The 18999-nt window shown below is 47.4% G+C and overlaps 1 protein-coding gene across 4 annotated transcripts in view; it reads right to left on the reverse strand.

Annotated features, from left to right (window-relative positions):
- Positions 1 to 1389: 1389 nt before the first annotated feature.
- The window catches only part of TMEM91 (transmembrane protein 91), a 69109-nt gene continuing 51499 nt past the window's right edge, over positions 1390 to 18999 (reverse strand). For all 4 annotated transcript variants that reach the window (XM_066579913.1, XM_066579915.1, XM_066579912.1 and 1 more), the window contains exons 3-4: positions 5701 to 5844; positions 1390 to 1964 (exon numbers count right to left, since the gene is read on the reverse strand). In XM_066579913.1, coding sequence (XP_066436010.1) covers positions 1806 to 1964; positions 5701 to 5844 — 303 coding nt within the window. In that variant the 3' untranslated portion in view covers positions 1390 to 1805. The remainder of the gene's footprint in view (positions 1965 to 5700; positions 5845 to 18999) is intronic.

Genomic DNA, 18999 nt, shown 5'->3' on the forward strand with positions numbered 1-18999 from the left:
ATACATTTGTTTACAAACATACCAGCCGTCACCTTAAAGAGACCCTGCAGTTTTGGAACAAAGTTCTGTCCAATGAGCAGAGAGTTCTGTGGTTATACGGTATTACCTACACTTGTTTTTCTCTCTTGTCCATCGGATTTGCCAGTTTCGGGTCCCAAAGTCAGCCACCCATGATGGCTGATGGAGTCTTCAGATGGCCCAATAACCATAGTGCATTCTGATTGGCCAGTGCTGTTCATATCGTTAGCTCTAGCCAATCAGAGAGCAGTGCAGAGTCAGCATTAGCTACATAGAAACTTTCAGTGTCCGTCTCGTGTGATGGCTGAAAACCGGGACTGAAACGGATTGATCAGACGGGCGGCAGAGAACAAGTGCAGGCACGATGCCCCCTGTCCCTACTGCCCCAGGACAAAATTTAGTTTGAAAACCGAGGGGTCATTTTTTTTTTAGATTTTTTTTTAACTGGCTCAGAAATGTATAAAATAATGAAAAGCTCCCCCTTGGTGCTCCAGTTGTGTCCCATCCAGCGCTGGAGCCTCAGTGCCTGCCGCTTGGAACCCAGAACAAGCTGGTGGTGATCACGTGCCGGTCATTGTGCAGATGACCACTCAGCCATTCACAGGCTTCCGCCATGATTCTTCCATCGCCGCTGAAGCCTGTGATTGGCTGATCAATCTGCTGCCAGCTTGTTCTCGGCTCAGACCGGCGGACAGCAGCTCTCCAGATGTTTTGTTATATACTGTATTACGTGACATGGCGCTCTTGTAGTTTATATGGCTTCCCATGTCTGGATGGCTTTGGGTCGGTGTCACACAAACATATTTGCGCAGTGTTTTGCGCGCACAGGATTTGCGTAGAGCACACAGTAATGGACCGCATTGATTCCAATGGGGTCATTCACATAAGTGTACTTTACACGCGCAGCGGGCCCTACGTTTCTGCATACTTGCACACAAATAGAACATATTGAATGATTGAACATAATTGTCTGTTGCAATCAATGGGATCGTCGTTGTCTGCTATTTTTGCGCATTTAAGAATGACTGTGAAACGAATACATAACACCCATTGCACAAATGGGGTTGTTAAGGCGCTTCCACCCGTGTATCACCGGCCTCACTTTATGTTGGTGCCAAAGGATCACAGTATATTTCTGTATATGATAATCAGGGATGGCTTGGGGTTGGAATAAAGGAGTCCATTTTTGTCCCAGATACAGCGCCGCTCTGGGGGCTGCGTCTGGTATTGCAGGCACTACATGCGTAAGTAAATGGAGCTGAACTGTAATACCAGAAACAGTCTATTGACAAGGGTGGCGCTGTTTGTTTTTTAAATCAATCTCTGATAATTGTGGTGTGTTATTCAGCTAGATGCAAAAAGAAACAAGGATACGAATATTTCCAATTATTATTTTCTGGAAGATATGAATTTAACAACATTCACTTTAGTGAAATAAATAGTTAGGCAGCCGTGTCATTAATAATCATTCAACTAAGAATCATTGCAAAAGAACTAAATATTCTGCATAGTCCTACTCCTTCATTAGCGGCCCATTTCCAAATCATCAGGTTTCATGAATGAAGCGATACATTTGCACTTGATCCAATACAGGATAGACTGAGAAGAAAGTGCAAGAGATAAATAACACGAGGGTCTGGCTGGGTCACGAATGATTAAAGTGCGTCCAATGGAACGATCCGGGGACAGGCTCCAATGGGTATCCAGTTCTGCCAGTGCATGGATCTCTGGTCTGTTCCTATAGAAGGTAGGTGCACCGTGGTCCTATGTAGAGCAGTGATGTTCTCCTAGGTTGGTGCTCTGTTAGACAGGTATGCAATGAGGGCCACCACCGCACCCACATAGGTGCAAATGCCAAGGAAGATGGATAGAACAGCCAGCAGAAAAGTTTGTCTGGAAGCCACACTTGCCCCGTGGTAGTCACCTTGAGCCGAGGCCTTGTTGGTCTGTAGAAAAAGGCAAGTCTTCATTACCAGATCATAAAAGAATCACAATCGTCAAAACTGCAGCACTGTGCTAAAGTTTAGGCAGATGTGGCAAAAGTGCTGCGAAAGAAGGAAATAAGGAAAGAAGGATGCTCTCAAAAATAGAAGCGCCAATAGTTTATTTTTGGCTAATTAACCAAATGCAAAGTGAATGAACAAAACAGAAAGTTCTTCTGGGTCTATCTGCACACAGTTTATTAGGGGAGTGAGCACTGTGCAGTGAGCACTGTGAGCCTGAGAGTGAGCACTGTGCAGTGAGCACTGTGAGCCTGGGAGTGAGCACTGTGCAGTGAGCACTGTGAGCCTGGGAGTGAGCACTGTGCAGTGAGCACTGTGAGCCTGGGAGTGAGCACTGTGCAGTGAGCACTGTGAGCCTGGGAGTGAGCACTGTGCAGTGAGCACTGTGAGCCTGGGAGTGAGCACTGTGCAGTGAGCACTGTGAGCCTGGGAGTGAGCACTGTGCAGTGAGCACTGTGAGCCTGGGAGTGAGCACTGTGCAGTGAGCACTGTGAGCCTGGGAGTGAGCACTGTGCAGTGAGCACTGTGAGCCTGGGAGTGAGCACTGTGCAGTGAGCACTGTGAGCCTGGGAGTGAGCATTGTGCAGTGTGAACACCTGATTATGTGCTGACACATGCTGCATGTTATTACTAGGTCAGCAAAGTGCTGTCTAGTTAGTGGCCTGCCGGGCAGGTGTAGTATCTCTGTGTATTGCACAAAGCTTACTTGCCACAAGGGGCTGTTATTTCCACTTTTCTTCTGTTGCTGGAATAAAATACACCTAGATGGACTTCCCATGGACTGTGTGAGCGCCTGCGTCCTGCCGATCACCAGTGTGGTATAACTGATTAATCACAACCTAAGTATAATCCTACAAAGTCCCTGATTTTGGCTAGTTTCAGACGGGTGTTAGCGATTTTGCCGCAAGAAAATTGCGACAAAATTGTGTCTTTGTTCCCGCAATTTTTGGGCGTCGGCAATGCTTATTTTTGAAGAATAGCCTCACACCGCACCGCTGCCGCCCGCGGTAAAACTGCAGATTAAAAACGCACAATTTTGTATCGCGAAAATCAGAAGGACTTTTAATGTTAAAGTCACATTGCAACAGAAATGTGTTGCGATACAAAGGAGGCTCCATGGGAACATGGGGGATAAAACATCGCAAATTGCAGAATAATGGAGCAGCCGCCATTGTTTGCTCTCTGAACATCGCAGATGGGAAGGAAATCATTAAATCGTCGGTTTCATAAGCATTTTTTTTTTAACTGACTTTCGCACGATTTTCTCGCCCGTGTAAAACCACCATCTGTGCGGCGAACCCAGGAGAACTGATGCAGTTTTGAAGGCGAAGGTTGGACTCACCGAATATGGATTTGATTTCAGTTTCTTTTTTTGCCCATTCGCTCTGCATTGTGTTAAATTGATACAAACTATCAGCACTTCTGTTTCTAAAGCTTTCTTTGCAGTATGTTTTACACCTCCTTAACGTTTTTGCTCAGTGCTGTTTTGGTTTATCAACATTTCTCCTCCTTAAATACATCCCATGACTTTATTTGCTGTAGGGGCAGCTACCTGGCACTGGTTGCTAAAGTACATTTTATCGTCTACTGATAATCCCAAAGTCTTAGGCCAGTGTCACACGGACATTTGCACAACATCCATTGTGCGCATAAATGCGTATAGAGCCGCGTGACACTTCGCTTAGAAGGTTGGCTCAGTACTAGAAATCCTGCGCATACTTATGGGAGTCAGGTGACATATCTGACGGCTGCAAGCCCATGTGACTCAGGAGCGGCACAGGATAGACCAAGCAAAGAACTGCAAAGCTGCCCGGCACTAAATGTAGATTATACCGAGCTGCCTACGGTAAACGGGGCTAAAAGTGAACTCTGGACTATTTCCACTCATTATCTTTTTATACTTGGATGGAAATAGCCTCCAAGAATCCCCCAGGCTATGGCGCGGGGGGCATCCATAATGCATGCGCTGAGCCGCCTCCTGCTACAGAAGGGGAAGGAGGAATTCAGTTGCAGAGTAGAAGGAACATTTTAAATGCAGCCTGTGGACCTGAACCAGAAGCATGACAAGCGGCCGGCTCAAGTCACGCCAAAGACATAAGCAGCGATTACCGCATTGTGATGAACGCCGTCTGGTCTTTGGCTTTGTGGGCGGTCATGTGGGTATACACCTAGATATACGGCATGTTCGTTATGAAGACTGTAAGTGTTATCGTCACAGTCGTCACTATCTTCATCTGCTCTTTGGAAACTCTAGTTTAAAGTGACCCTTCAGTCAGGAGCTCAAAATTGCTTTGTAAGCCAGTCCTAACCAGATGATTACCTGATATGTAGTTTTCCGTGGGTCTTGCTCCTTGGCTGCTTTTCAATTTAGCTGTTAGGACAGAGCTGTGACTACAGTTTAGCTACAGTGCCTAATCTAAGGCAGTCTAGGACACGCCCCTGACTGCCTCCTCTGCAGCCTGAACCAATAATGAGACAGGAGGCGTGTCCAAGACTACCTCAGATTAGACACTGTAGTAAACTATAGTCACAGATCACAGCTCTGTCCTAATAGCGCTGAGCTAAAAAGAAGAAAAATAGCAGGAAAGCGTCCTCTGTAGGTACTGACTTATGCATCAAATTTGGGATCCTGACTGGAGGGTTGCTTTAAATACAATCTACCCTGCTATTGACATATTGTGTAAGTATGGCTGCAGCCAAAACGCTATTCCTTCAGACCGAAGCGAGGGTCTACAGCTCTTACAGTTATTTCCATATTTGTTAACTTGATTAAAGCATTTTGGAAGCTGCAGCTGCTAAATGCCAGGTTTCTATGCAGTTGAAATGATGGGTAGGTGGGTGGGTAGGTGGGTGGGTGGGTGGGTCAGTGGGGTATTTACATTTATCTGTGTATGGTGACCAAGGGTTTACATAGATAGACCATGCATCTTTGATTCGGCTTGTGGAGAGCAAGCCAATATTCTACATTGATGGAGATGTGAACATTTGGGGGCTCCTCTACCCATGGACTGCACAGATAGTGAACCGTAGGGATCCAGTCCAAAGGTCATGACGACGGGGGGGGGGGGGGGGGGGGGGGACTCATGATGGGTCAATGTCCTTTACCAACGGTGGGATGAACATGTGAGGTTCAGTCTTTCTATAGATACTACAATGTTATGAAACATCATAGATACATCCCAAGGATTATGAAGAGTGGGGGATGGGGTTTATTAACAAGTGGGGATCCCTCTCTTCATTGGATGCAGTACAAGGGTCATAAAAAGAAGGGGAAACTAGCTCATGTTGGGCATTACTCCTTACCAATGGTGGTGTTAACAGGTGGGGTTCTTTTTCTTCATAGACCTATTAGCAAATAACCACCTTTCAGCCCAAGAGTCATGAAGAGGGGAGCAGAAGCTCAGGTTCAGCCAATATTGCTAACCAATGGTGGTACAATCATGTGGGGGCTCCTATCACTGAACCAAGGGTCATATCAGTCTACCTAACTAATCTCATGGGGTGAAGGGTCGCTGACGCTACATGACCCATTACCATGGGCCCCTTCTCCTATACATGCATTGCTAGGGATCTGCACAAGCTTACCAACCATTGTTTTCTCTGAACCTTCTTCTGTCATTCTCTTAATCCATGTCCGCTGGAGCAGACAGCACTAGAAGGCAATGTCACCAGTTCTTACCTTTTGTGACAGGAAGAAAGCAGCAATGCCCAGGGGCCAGAAACAGCAGAGCATGGAGAACACAGCGAGTCCCAGGTAGTCTTGGGGCAGGAGCAGCGAGAAGTGACTCTCACTATCTGTGTCACTGTCACTGGATGAATCGTTCTGCGAAGAGAGACAGAGGTGATGCTCAGCAACAATCCCTCCGACACATATAGTGTATAGCCACTAATGACTCCTCATGGGTGATGATGATGTATAGGACTACTCATGTCTTGCTGGCAACTTTCAAAATGGAAAAGTGCAAAAGAGGCAAAAACTGACATTCAGAGTTAAATGAACAGTTCACCATTTATGCCCCAGAATATGGATAGCGCTAGTCTTTATGAATGACCTCCGCTAAAAGGGTCAGACTCGCCAGCCAAGCAAGACGGTAGTTTTTAATATCGTACTACTACTCAATGCATGCAATTGCAAAACCTCTAATGAGCTAAGCTTTCTCCAGTCTACTAAAAGCCCCCTCAACCCATCTAGTTAGGAACAATGCCCCATAGAATCCACATGATACTGCCATTCAATGCCCAAATAATACCACCGCATAATGCAGATTTTTTCAATCTGGAGTGTTAAAGAGAGTTTAGGGGGTTGTACCACAGTCAGCTTTTACCACCTCTCCATAGGATAACTGTCTAATTGGTGGAGGTCTCACTACTGAGATTCCTACTGATCCCAAGAACAGGGGTCTGGTGTTCCCTTCTCCTCTTCATTGCAGGATCACTGAATGCCCAGCGGTGAGGAGGAGATTGAATGGAATGGCATACACATATGCAAGTCTGCTCCATTCGTTTTTAGTGGAGCAGCTGGAGATAGCCGGGTGTGTGTACTTGGCTATGTCCATCAGTCACACTGAAATGAATGGAGCAGTACTGCACACATGCGACCACCGCTATATTCAGTCTGATGCCACTGTGGGTAGGTGTAGTGAGTCCGCAGTGATGAGAAGAGGGGGGCATGGGACCCCCATTCTCAGGATCAGTGGGGGTCTCAACAGTGAAACCCCCACTGATCAGACCTTTATCACCTATCCTAAAGATAGGTGATAAAAAATTAATTGTGACACAACCCCTTTAACAGAAACATCCCTGTTGGTCTAGGGTGTTAAAGACTTGCATAGAATTATTCTTAGTGGTCTAGGGTGGTGAAGGGGTTAATTGAGATGTCCCTGGTTTTGTAATATAGTGAGTGGTTAATGAAAACATCTCTGGTGGTCTAAGCTGGTAAACACATCCATACTGGCCCAGGGTGGCAAAGTGGTTAATGGTGAACTCTCTATTGGTCCACATTATTGAAGGGGGTATTGATAAATCTATGGTGGTCTACAAAAGTGAAGGGATTATGCCCCAAAATATTGTTAGTTGGTCTAGGGTGTTAAAGGCTTGCATAGAATTATTCTTTGTGGTGAATGGGTTAATTGTGAGGCCCCAGGTTTTGTAAAATAGTGAGGGTTTAATGAACATATCTCTGCTTGTCTGAGCTGGTGGACATCCCTAGTGGTCTAGGGTGGCAAGGTGGTTAATGGTGAACCCTCCATTGGTCTGTGTTATTGAAGAGGGTAATGGTAAATCCATGGTGAAGGGGTTAATATTGTAGTTAAACCCCTGGTGGTCTAAGGCCATAATCCAAGATCAGATGATGCTGATTCAAAATGCCCTTCTTTTCCATGAAGAAGGGGGTGGATATGTGACCCTTGGTCGTGCTTGCATGTTGTCTAGCAAGTATACCCTACAACATGGACTTAGTAGAGAACAGAAGGCCTACCTACATGCCAGGCCTGTCCTTGGCTGGCACCATACGCTTCTCCGAGTCTGTAAACACCCAAGACCATACCCTACAGTAAATACCAGCTGCGCTCGCTGCCGCCGTCCGCTCACCGTAATTAAATGAGTGATTCGTTTCATTATTTTCATTCCTGAGTAAGTGGCAAAATTAAAACACCATGTAACGAGCTTCATTGTGGCTGCTGATGCCCGATCAGCTTTTAGCAGCACCCCCGCCTGGTATTGATTTTTATTACAATTTGATATCATTTCATTATCTGGCCGTTGGTTAATACTGATGAGAATCTAATACTGACTGCTGCATTGATCTGCACTGTGAGGATATCTTCTGTCCTGCAGAGCCGGACTCTCACGTAAGACGCTGCTGCATCTGCATAATCTGACACTGGAGGGGCCGAATAGTCAATCGCCAACTTCCCGGTTGACTGCTGAGTGTTGTCCACTATGTGATGGCTCTGACCAGCCTAGGAACGTCCAGGGCACTCTAGTAGGGGGTATCTGTGGGTGGCACCCGCTGTGGCTTGTAAGCAATGTGAAGAGGACTATGGCCAGTGCCAACTGTTATATGTTGTTGTAATGGGGGCATCTGGGCATTCTCTCACTGGGGGACTAAAGTGATGCAAAGAACATGCCTGGCACACTCTGCACACAGCAAAATGGCTTCTTCCTAATTTCCCTCCAAGGATATCACAAAAAAAAATCATTAAATGTGGTTTGTGTACAATAAAAGTCTTACCACCCCGAGCCTAAATGATGGTTCACAGCGGGTTTACACAGGGCAAGTATTGTCCAATAATCGCTGCAGAGAGTTGTTTGAATATGAACAACTGCTGTTTGCGCACTTTTACGGAGAGCGATTGCTCTTCAGTCGTTCATCTTCGCAGTCGCTGGGAGCTTACCTCCCTGCAACGTTGTTGGCTGTTGAAAAACAAGTGATTACCTATTTACATCAGACAGTAATTAATCAAACATGACTATTTTAAGGTGAGTTTACATTGGCTCTATGGAGTGACTATTCATACGATGCTTGTAAGGCCACCCTAATAATACGGGCTTGACATGAGACGTACACTGAATTTACTACACCCTTGTGCACTTAGAGTACTAAGACTTTGTTCACATCTGTGCCTGAGGCTCCATTTGTAACTTCCAGCACAACTCTAGCCAAAAGTCTCAGACAAAATAGCCTAGCATGCGGCGCTGCGTGGACCGGATGGCGGCAGAAGCTGTAAGGACCCTTTTCCAGCCATTGGGGTCCATTCGGCACCATTCAGTTTCATCATAGGTTGGCTATGGTATTCTGTTTTGTTTTTTTGTTCCTATGACAGAAAGCAAAACTGCGATGTGAACAAAGCCGACACAGAGACACACAATAAATAACACACCAATGAACAGCAGCTTGCTGACGGTTTCCATATACAACATCACTTTTTTCCTGTACTGTACAAAGTAAAAGGAAATACATGTGAAAAGAGCAAAAAAAGAACTGAAAACACCTCCTGTTCACATTAGTCGGCTTGTGTTCATAATGGAGCCACAACGGCTCTGCTGATCCAACATCGATGGATCTCAGATCGGTGGGGGGTTCGAATCAGGCTGTTATAGATACTGAAACGTCTCCCACAAAATGCATGAAAGCTACATTGTATCATTCATGGGTTGCTCCTGCTACCTGTATAACTGTCCCATATCTGTGGGGGAGTAACGACTGTTCTATGCACATTTTTGGCTCACAAGCGGGTTTGTCACTTCTCAAACATTTCAGCCATTGGTCTGATGAATTATATGACCCCCCCCCCCCCCCCCCCCCCGGTTTTTACCCCCCATGTTGGCGAATGTTGTCAGTTAAGAGTAATCACATCTGACAACAAGCATGTTATCACTTTTTGAAGCTCTTGATGCAAATGTATTCCTATAGGTTATTTATAATGCCCGCTCCCTGGTATACAGATGATCAGTCCGAGCCGCAGGCAGGCTGCATACATAACTCCTCAGCACATCGCAAGAAATGGGCTTTGTTCCAAAAAAAGTTAAAAGCAGCCCATTTATTAAGAGATACACTATAGAATTCACTTTGAAACGGGCAAGATTCTGCCAAGCTGGATAATATGAAAGGCTGCGCACCATGTAAATAACACGGGGCGCTCGCTGCGGACGCCCCCTCTTTACAGTCCTTTCACTTTGCTGAGAAAACCATAAGTTAAAGAATAGCTGTCATTTCCATCATGTTTTCCTCAATCAGCCGTACGAGCGAGATGAGAGCGAGCGAGAGAAAGAGGCGGAATCCCCTGCAGAGAAGCCGGGCCGACCTCCGCCCGCGTGGACCAACCCCGAGGGAATCTCACACCTTATACCTCATATCCCGCTTATACTTTTATAGTGTATCATGAAAGAAAAGTTTGTTGCCGTGTTAGCCTGTAGAAGGAAATGGTGTTGCTTTCAGTGAGAGAAATGAATGATCTGGAACATAAAGTATGATGTGTTTATAGCTAAAAAATGCTGTTAGCCGCGCAAGCTTTCGAGCCTTCATCAGGAGTGATAGACCCATACCAGATGAAGACGCCCAGCAGCCCTGGAAGCTGGCGGTGTTCACATCACCATTTTATTAGTTGGCCATTGAGAGGTATTCTGTCTACAAGATGACTAGAAGCATTAGTATATCATGGATGTCTGCAGATGAGTCTCCCACCTCTCAGGACAATGAGGTTTCCTTAAACTCAATTCTGCAATGGTAGCCTGACTCTAAGAGAAGACTTGGGACCCTTGTTGTCCCAATAGGTCAGTAACTACAAACTGGGGTGCCGTGGCGGCTTGGTGCGCTGTGAGAACTCACCAGGGGTGCCACGGCTTCCAGGCTGGAGATCACTCAGCCGACATTAACCCCTTCATGACACCCCCCCTTTTTTTTTCCATTTTCGTTTTTTAATTCCCCCTTTAAAAAATCATAAATCCTTTATTTCCCCATCGCCGTCGCTGTATGAGGGTTGTTGTTGTTTTTTGCGGGACGAGGTGTAGTTTTCAGTGGTGCTATTTAGTGCACCCTATAATGGACTGAAAAACTTTTAAAAATTCTAAGTGGAGTAAATAGAAAAAAAAATGACATTCCGCCATCTTTCAGTGCGTCTTGTGTCTACGGCGCACAAACTGCAACAATAACCTGATAACCGTATTCTGCGGGTCGGTGCGATTACTACGACACTAAACTTGGATAGTTTTTGTTTTTACTATACTCCTCTTTTTTTTTCAAAGACATTTAATTATTTTCAATTATTTTCTGCCGCCATCTTGTGCGCACAATAACTTATTATTTTTCCATTTACGTCGTTGAGCGAGGGCTAATTTTTTGCGGGACGTCCTGTAATTTCCGTTAGTACTAATTCGGAATACATATGAGTTTTTGATCGCTTTTTATTGCGTTTTTTCTGGGAGACAGGGTGACTGAAAAAGTGCATTTGTGGCGTTCTTTATTTTTTTCGGACGACGTTCACTGAGCGCGGTAAATAATGCACTACTTTCATAGATCGGACATTTACGGATGCGGCGATACCAAATATGTATTTTTGTTTAATGATTTAGATTTTTTAATTACAGATACGGCAAAAGGGGGGGGGGTTAAACTTTTATTACTTTTTTTTTTCTTACAATTAAAAAAACTTCATTGCTCTTTTTTTAACTTTACCTTTAAGTCCCCCTGGGGGACTACAATATGCGATACTTTGATAGCTCCTACAGTATGACGTAATGCTATAGCATTACGTCATACTGCATTCTGACAGGCAGTCTATCAAGCCACCCCACGAGGATGGCATGATAGGCAGTCTCCTGAGCCAGCCCTGGGGCCTTTCAGAAGGCTCCCGGCTGCCATGGCGCCTGCACGGCTCCTCCCATCTCACTGCAGGAGGGGCCGTACAGGACGCCCGAACAGCGTTTGGGGCTTTAAATGCTGCTGTCAGAATTGACAGTGGCATTTAAAAGGTTAATAGCCGCGGGTGTCAGCTGTAATAAACAGCTGACGCTCGCACTGTATGCAGAGAGGTCGGCCCGCTGAAGCGGGAAGGTTAAAGGGGCTTTCCAGGCAGCGCCTGTCGGGATACACCGGGATCGGAGTGGAAGCTGCTGCTCCAACCCCTGTGTAGTGGTCGGCCGCCTCCTGCCAGTGACAGTACTAAGAGGCGGTCCAAGCGCTGCGGGGAAGCCCTGCCCCTGTGGAGCAATGAGTGCATATCGGCCCAGAGGAACAGACCCTGAATTAGGGATAGTGAAGGGTACCAAAACCACACCCCTGCAGGAGAATAGAAAAACAGCAGCAGGTGCCATCTTGTTTAGAGGAGTGACGCAGCAATATAAACTTTTAAAGTGGCGGAGGTCAGCTGCCATGAAAAGACAGGGAGACTGAATATCCAAGCTGAGAAATGACTAGAAAAGCACGATAGAGTGGGCCAGTAGAGCGGCATGTAAAGGCATGTAGTAGCGGCTGCTAGAGCAGATGTAGGGGTGGCAATAGAGTAAGGGATGCAAGACCCTGCAGGGGGTGGGTGGGAGACAGATGCCTTCCCCAATGTTTTCTAGTCACTGAGAGGCAACAAGTATGGTGCAGGGGCCCAGAACTAGTGGGGCCCCTCCATAATGTTATATGTCTGTCTCGTTCCATTGTATTGTCAGTGTCTTATGTGTAGTGTGCATTTGGTATGTGTATTGCAACTCTGCAGCACTGATGGGTTACTGTCTGGGTTATGTCTAGAAAATGTATCTTGTTGTGTGTCATGTGACCTTGTTATATATATATGTGTGTGCAAAGTGCAGAGAGTGGATCTTCTTGTAAAAGTAGGAAGAAATGCTTGCAAAGAGTGAGAGTCAGTTAGCAAGTCTGCAAGCGAGTGAACCGCACAGACATTGTGTATCTGAAGAATGGAAGAAGGTGAGCGATGCCCTTCTGCTTAGCCTGGGCCTACCCTACCCAGGATGTGCCAATGCAACCACTAAGCACTGAGAGAGAGAGGAAGAGAAAGGCACCAGAAGCGTGAGTGTTGACCAGTAAAGTGTTGAAGGGAGAGTCGCGGGGCGCGGGATCACATAGATAACTGGGACTGTGGATTGTCCAGATTACCTCGAGAAGTCCTCCCTGTCACACTGCCTTCTAGAAGTATAATTTGTGCCAAACTACTGTTAAACGTTGAAACTTTGCTGAAGTTACAGACAAACCGTTCCCGTATCCCTGTGTGTGGACTAGATTATTTAATTCACCGAGATTCATTGCAGAGGAGAGAACGGTGGCGTCACGAGTGACAAGAAGATTGCGGGTAAACTTTGGTTACATTTTCCCTGCAACCCCCCCAACAGTAACTTGGACGGGTCCCGAGCCACCCCCAGGGATGGTAGCTATCCTGCTATCTCCCGCTCCTCGGATGCTGCATAGGGTAAAGCTCACGGTGAGCCAAGATATGGTGAATACTTCTGAACGTTACTGAGAGAGTTGTGTCAGCTTGTATGTGTATATGTTGCTATAGACACCGGGGAGGGACAGAGGTGCCAAGGACAAGCTGCTGGGAAATTAAACACAACCAAAGTCGGATGTGGAGAGCCAGTACCCAAAAGATAGGTGCTTGATAGGTGCTCCCGTACGCAGAACATAAGGCTCGCCAGAGGTCCCTGTGTCCATTATAAGATTGGTAATGCCGGCAGATGATGAAGGTAATGGCCCTCGTGCTCCTGAATGCACCCACATTAGGTACACTAGACACCCATAGAAGTCTATAGGTTATGTATTAAGCTTGTATGGAACTATAACCCTTCCAGTTGTGAGTTATGCCAGCACTCTTCCAAGGGTCAAGGTGACGGTACGGTAAAATAATATAAAAAGGGAAGGTCGCACAGCTTGAGAATGGACCATACTGTACAAGAGTGTCTAGACTATGGGGACATCTTCCATACTTCTGGTAAAGCAGCAAGCGCTGCTGGGACTATTGTTTATGGGGGCACTCTGCTTGTATTGTTTATGGGGGCACTCTGCCTGTATTGTTTATGGGGGCACTCTGCCTGTATTGTTTATGGGGGCACTCTGCCTGTATTGTTTATGGGGCACTCTGCCTGTATTGTTTATGGGGGCACTCTGCCTGTATTGTTTATGGGGCACTCTGCCTGTATTGTTTATGGGGCACTCTGCCTGTATTGTTTATGGGGGCACTCTGCTTGTATTGTTTATGGGGGCACTCTGCTTGTATTGTTTATGGGGGCACTCTGCTTGTATTGTTTATGGGGGCACTCTGCTTGTATTGTTTATGGGGGCACTCTGCCTGTATTGTTTATGGGGCACTCTGCTTGTATTGTTTATGGGGGCACTCTGCCTGTATTGTTTATGGGGGCACTCTGCCTGTATTGTTTATGGGGGCACTCTGCCTGTATTGTTTATGGGGGCACTCTGCCTGTATTGTTTATGGGGCACTCTGCCTGTATTGTTTATGGGGCACTCTGCCTGTATTGTTTATGGGGGCACTCTGCTTGTATTGTTTATGGGGCACTCTGCTTGTATTGTTTATGGGGGCACTCTGCTTGTATTGTTTATGGGGGCACTCTGCTTGTATTGTTTATGGGGGCACTCTGCTTGTATTGTTTATGGGGGCACTCTGCCTGTATTGTTTATGGGGCACTCTGCTTGTATTGTTTATGGGGGCACTCTGCCTGTATTGTTTATGGGGCACTCTGCCTGTATTGTTTATGGGGGCACTCTGCCTGTATTGTTTATGGGGCACTCTGCCTGTATTGTTTATGGGGGCACTCTGCCTGTATTGTTTATGGGGGCACTCTGCCTGTATTGTTTATGGGGGCACTCTGCCTGTATTGTTTATGGGGGCACTCTGCTTGTATTGTTTATGGGGGCACTCTGCCTGTATTGTTTATGGGGGCACTCTGCCTGTATTGTTTATGGGGGCACTCTGCCTGTATTGTTTATGGGGGCACTCTGCCTGTATTGTTTATGGGGCACTCTGCCTGTATTGTTTATGGGGCACTCTGCTTGTATTGTTTATGGGGGCACTCTGCTTGTATTGTTTATGGGGGCACTCTGCTTGTATTGTTTATGGGGGCACTCTGCTTGTATTGTTTATGGGGGCACTCTGCCTGTATTGTTTATGGGGCACTCTGCTTGTATTGTTTATGGGGGCACTCTGCCTGTATTGTTTATGGGGCACTCTGCCTGTATTGTTTATGGGGCACTCTGCCTGTATTGTTTATGGGGGCACTCTGCCTGTATTGTTTATGGGGGCACTCTGCCTGTATTGTTTATGGGGGCACTCTGCCTGTATTGTTTATGGGGGCACTCTGCCTGTATTGTTTATGGGGGCACTCTGCCTGTATTGTTTATGGGGGCACTCTGCCTGTATTGTTTATGGGGGCACTCTGCCTGTATTGTTTATGGGGGCACTCTGCCTGTATTGTTTATGGGGGCACTCTGCTTGTATTGTTTATGGGGGCACTCTGCCTGTATTGTTTATGGGGCACTCTGCCTGTATTGTTTATGGGGGCACTCTGCTTGTATTGTTTATGGGGGCACTCTGCCTGTATTGTTTATGGGGGCACTCTGCTTGTATTGTTTATGGGGGCACTCTGCCTGTATTGTTTATGGGGCACTCTGCTTGTATTGTTTATGGGGGCACTCTGCCTGTATTGTTTATGGGGGCATGCCATTTCCACTGATTAAGGGGGTACTCTGCTGGCACTGCCCATGGCACTGTTCTAACATTGTTTTCGAGAATATTCAGATGGAGATGCTCAGAAAGTGTCTGTGATGATGCCATTAACAAGGCCCCCTTTCCTGTTATTGAGGCATTGCCTGTTTTGTAAACCCAGTTTCCAAATGTTAAGTGTGATTGTTCCCAGAAAGAGAAACCAAGTCGTCTTGTAGATATGATAGCTTTTAATGGCTACAAAAATACATGATGTTACAGCGAGCTTGTGAGCCTCTCGGGTTCTTCAGGCTAAAATGGAATAGATCCGAAGAGGCATGAATACATACACTCATATGCAGCACCTGAGGGCCACGGCCTAGGAGACAGCGGGGTAGAGTTTGGGCCTTGTCACAGTGGCTCTGCCATCTCCCACCTGGAGGGTAACCGGTGACATGGGTGTTACCTTTTTGTGCTCACATGTGCGTGTTCCTGTAATTCCTGTGCTTGCAGAGAAACATACAACCGTATGCCCATTCACTGAAATGTTAATTGAAAAGCTAATTAGTTCAATCTGTGCTCTAATGAAATACATGCGCATGTGAATGAACCCGCTGACATCTAGAGGTTCTCCTCTCTGTATGGCACGGATTAGGCCGTATTCACAGAAATGATTTGTGCACACAGCAGGCATGAACGGAGCCCAGTGATTTCAATGGCGTATTTAACGCACGCATTTAGTTTGCGCAACAAAATATGCAGAATGTTCTATTTTTCTGCACACTTGCACCTTAAAATAGCGCATATTGAAGTAATTAACTTGCTCTCCCATTTCAATGACTGGTCGCGGGCGCACTATTTGCTAGCTTAAAAAGTACACTCACAAATACACAACGATCATTGCTCAAATACGCACCGCCATGGCGTGTGTAAATGTGTTTATGCCTGTATGACACTGGCCTTACTTGTGTATACATATATACTCCTGGCCCCTCCATAAATGTCATGCATGTAATGTCTTGTGTAGATGCGCTGTGCAGAAACTGTCCTGCCATTTGTTATGTGTATTGCATCGCTGCAGCAAATGAAGAGTTAATGTCTGCATGAGGCTGGGATATGTCTGCAGATGTAACAATTCATGTCCTGTCATGGGGTATGCTTGAGATTATAAACATGAGTGATTTGGGTGTGGTAGATCAGAGAGTAGGGAGTGGAGTCCATCAGAGAGTAGGGAGTGGAGTCCATCAGAGAGTAGGGAGTGGAGTCCATCAGAGAGTAGGGAGTGGAGTCCATCAGAGTGTAGGGAGTGGAGTCCATCAGAGTGTAGGGAGTGGAGTCCATCAGAGAGTAGGGAGTGGAGTCCATCAGAGTGTAGGGAGTGGAGTCCATCAGAAAGTAGGGAGTGGAGTCCATCAGAGTGTGGGGAGTGGAGTCCATCAGAGAGTAGGGAGTGGAGTCCATCAAAGTGTGGGGTTCCGTTCTAACCTGATCTAGTGTTGTCTTAGTTTTGAGTGGAGTGCCAGCCGCAGGGGGGTACCATCAACTCCTATGTGGTGAATAATGGAGGAAGAGGAGTGGTTCCCTGAAACCTGCTATACCAGGGGCCACTGAGGAGTAGAGAGATATAGTGAGCGACAGAAGAACCTCATCTCTGTGCAGAGGTATTGTGTTTAGAGTGTATCTGAGGAGTCTATCCCTTCCTGGTCCAGGAGCGGTCCTGGACAGATAACAAGGACTGTTGGGCCGGTGTCGTCCTGAGTATATTCCCTTCGAGGAGCGGTCCCGTACAATTATCAAGGACTGTAGGGCCAGCATCATCCTGAGTTCCTCCCAGACCCTCTTTCTCTGTGTTGCCTGCATCGGTGTGTCGTTGGGCTTTTGTAAAGTGTTCCGGTTACCCACAGTAGAGTTTGACCAGGCCCGGACCGTTCCCAGGGACTGAGGGATCTAATATACAGTCTGTGGACTTGTCTTATTATCACTTTATTCCGGTGAAAAGGGAGCGGTGGCGTCACGTGACAACCTACCATCCAACTCAATGTTCATTGGCCATCCCCACCCTAGGGGTGTCTGGAGGAGGCCTAGTGGTACCCGGGCCGAGGTCACGTGTAGCCCTCCGGGAAGGAGACTGGTGAGTGCCGCCGTGACCCATGACAGCCTTACCCCCCCAACTCCTCTGTGTGGGCCCCGTGTCCTGGGTGGCCCCTCCGGGGCACCCCACTTACACACCTTTTCAGATCTACCTAAAACGTCTTAAGGCCATGCACCAAACTTACAGAGCAGTAACAACACAAGCGTGGCATTCATTCGGATGGTGATGTCATAGTATGATGGTGTCCCTTCCTGCGCCGAGTCCACGCCGCGTTTACTACACACATTAATGATGTGGTGAATGAGGCTGAAATCTACGGACCGACCAGCGGCACCACAAATGAAAATAAGAGGTGGAAATTCCCGTGAAGGCCTCGTTCAGACGACCGTCACTAAAAATCGTGTGAGTGAAGAATAGCCGCAGTCACGTCCCGAGTCTGAGCCACGTTTTGTCGTCCGTCCTAACAGGCGGCTGCGGCTTATTGTCGAAAAAAAAAACGCTGCCGCGCGGAAATCCCTCGGTCGGCAGGAATCCTCGGAATGACTCTTTGTGCTTGAACAGAGCCGGCTGCCTTTGTTTCTCGGCGTTGGAAGCCCCCCCCCTCCTTTTTTTTCCGCTTCTCTGGGAGCCTCCGGCGTATCTCGGCAGAAGATAGGGCAAGACGTATCCTTTCACGCGGCGTATAAAATCGGGCGCCATTTTCAGTCGCCGATGCCCTAATATTCCCACCACTATTTTTTCTCCGTGACTAAATATCGCTGGTCTGAATGGATACATCGGAAACCGAACGCTTCGGAGGGATATATATGGCCGTGTGAATACGACCTAAACGCGCAGCGTTCTGCTACAGATCTCCTGGTGTGAACATACCCCAAAACGCGGTTACTGCGGCGTGCGGGAAGCCGCTCTTCACCCAGTGTTATGATCCTGGTTATGGACACTTTGACCCCTTCCTCATAGATCGGACGCGCTGCCCATGGGGGGCTTCACACAAGCCCCCGCTAGCAGATGGAAGGAGCACAATGTGGGGTCTTCATGCTGATTATCCGACTCCTCTCTGCAGCAGCTTTATCCCAGAATGGACACATTTACATATAATCACATTGCTGCAACTCCGACACATTAATTACACCGAAAAGCTGCAAACGTCGCATTTCACTGCAGCTTCTAGAGATTTTCAATGTCTCGGAGAAATACTAAACGGCTCCGACCAGCAGGAACCTTATGCAGAAATGGCAACAAGGATGGTGGATATGAAGGAAACGCATCCCGGCCACCACATCCACCCCCCCCCCCCCGCCAGCCAACCCCCACCCCACCTCCCGGCCACCACATCCACCCCCACCCCCCGCTGTGCCTCATCCACCCCCCCCACCTGCGGCTGTGCCTCATCCACCCCCCCACCCCCCGCTGTGCCTCATCCACCCCCACCCCCCGCTGTGCCTCATCCCGGCCACCACCACCCCACCTCCCGGCCACCACATCCACCCCCACCCCCGGCGGTGCCTCATCCACCCCCCCCCCCCCCCCCCCCCCCCCCGCTGTGCCTCATCCATCCCTGGCTCGCTTCGAATCAGACTGTAAACGACCTGACAATTGTAGGGCAGCCAAGCGTGCAAACACTGTCTGTTAGACACAATGCCGTAACACAAGGCAAACAACACCGCCACGCTGAGCACAAGACCGCTACGCAGAATGATGAAGGCGGAACCTAAAGCCCCAAGAAAAA

The sequence above is a fragment of the Eleutherodactylus coqui genome, chromosome 10 (genome assembly GCF_035609145.1).
Source record: "Eleutherodactylus coqui strain aEleCoq1 chromosome 10, aEleCoq1.hap1, whole genome shotgun sequence".
Lineage (NCBI taxonomy): Eukaryota > Metazoa > Chordata > Amphibia > Anura > Eleutherodactylidae > Eleutherodactylus > Eleutherodactylus coqui.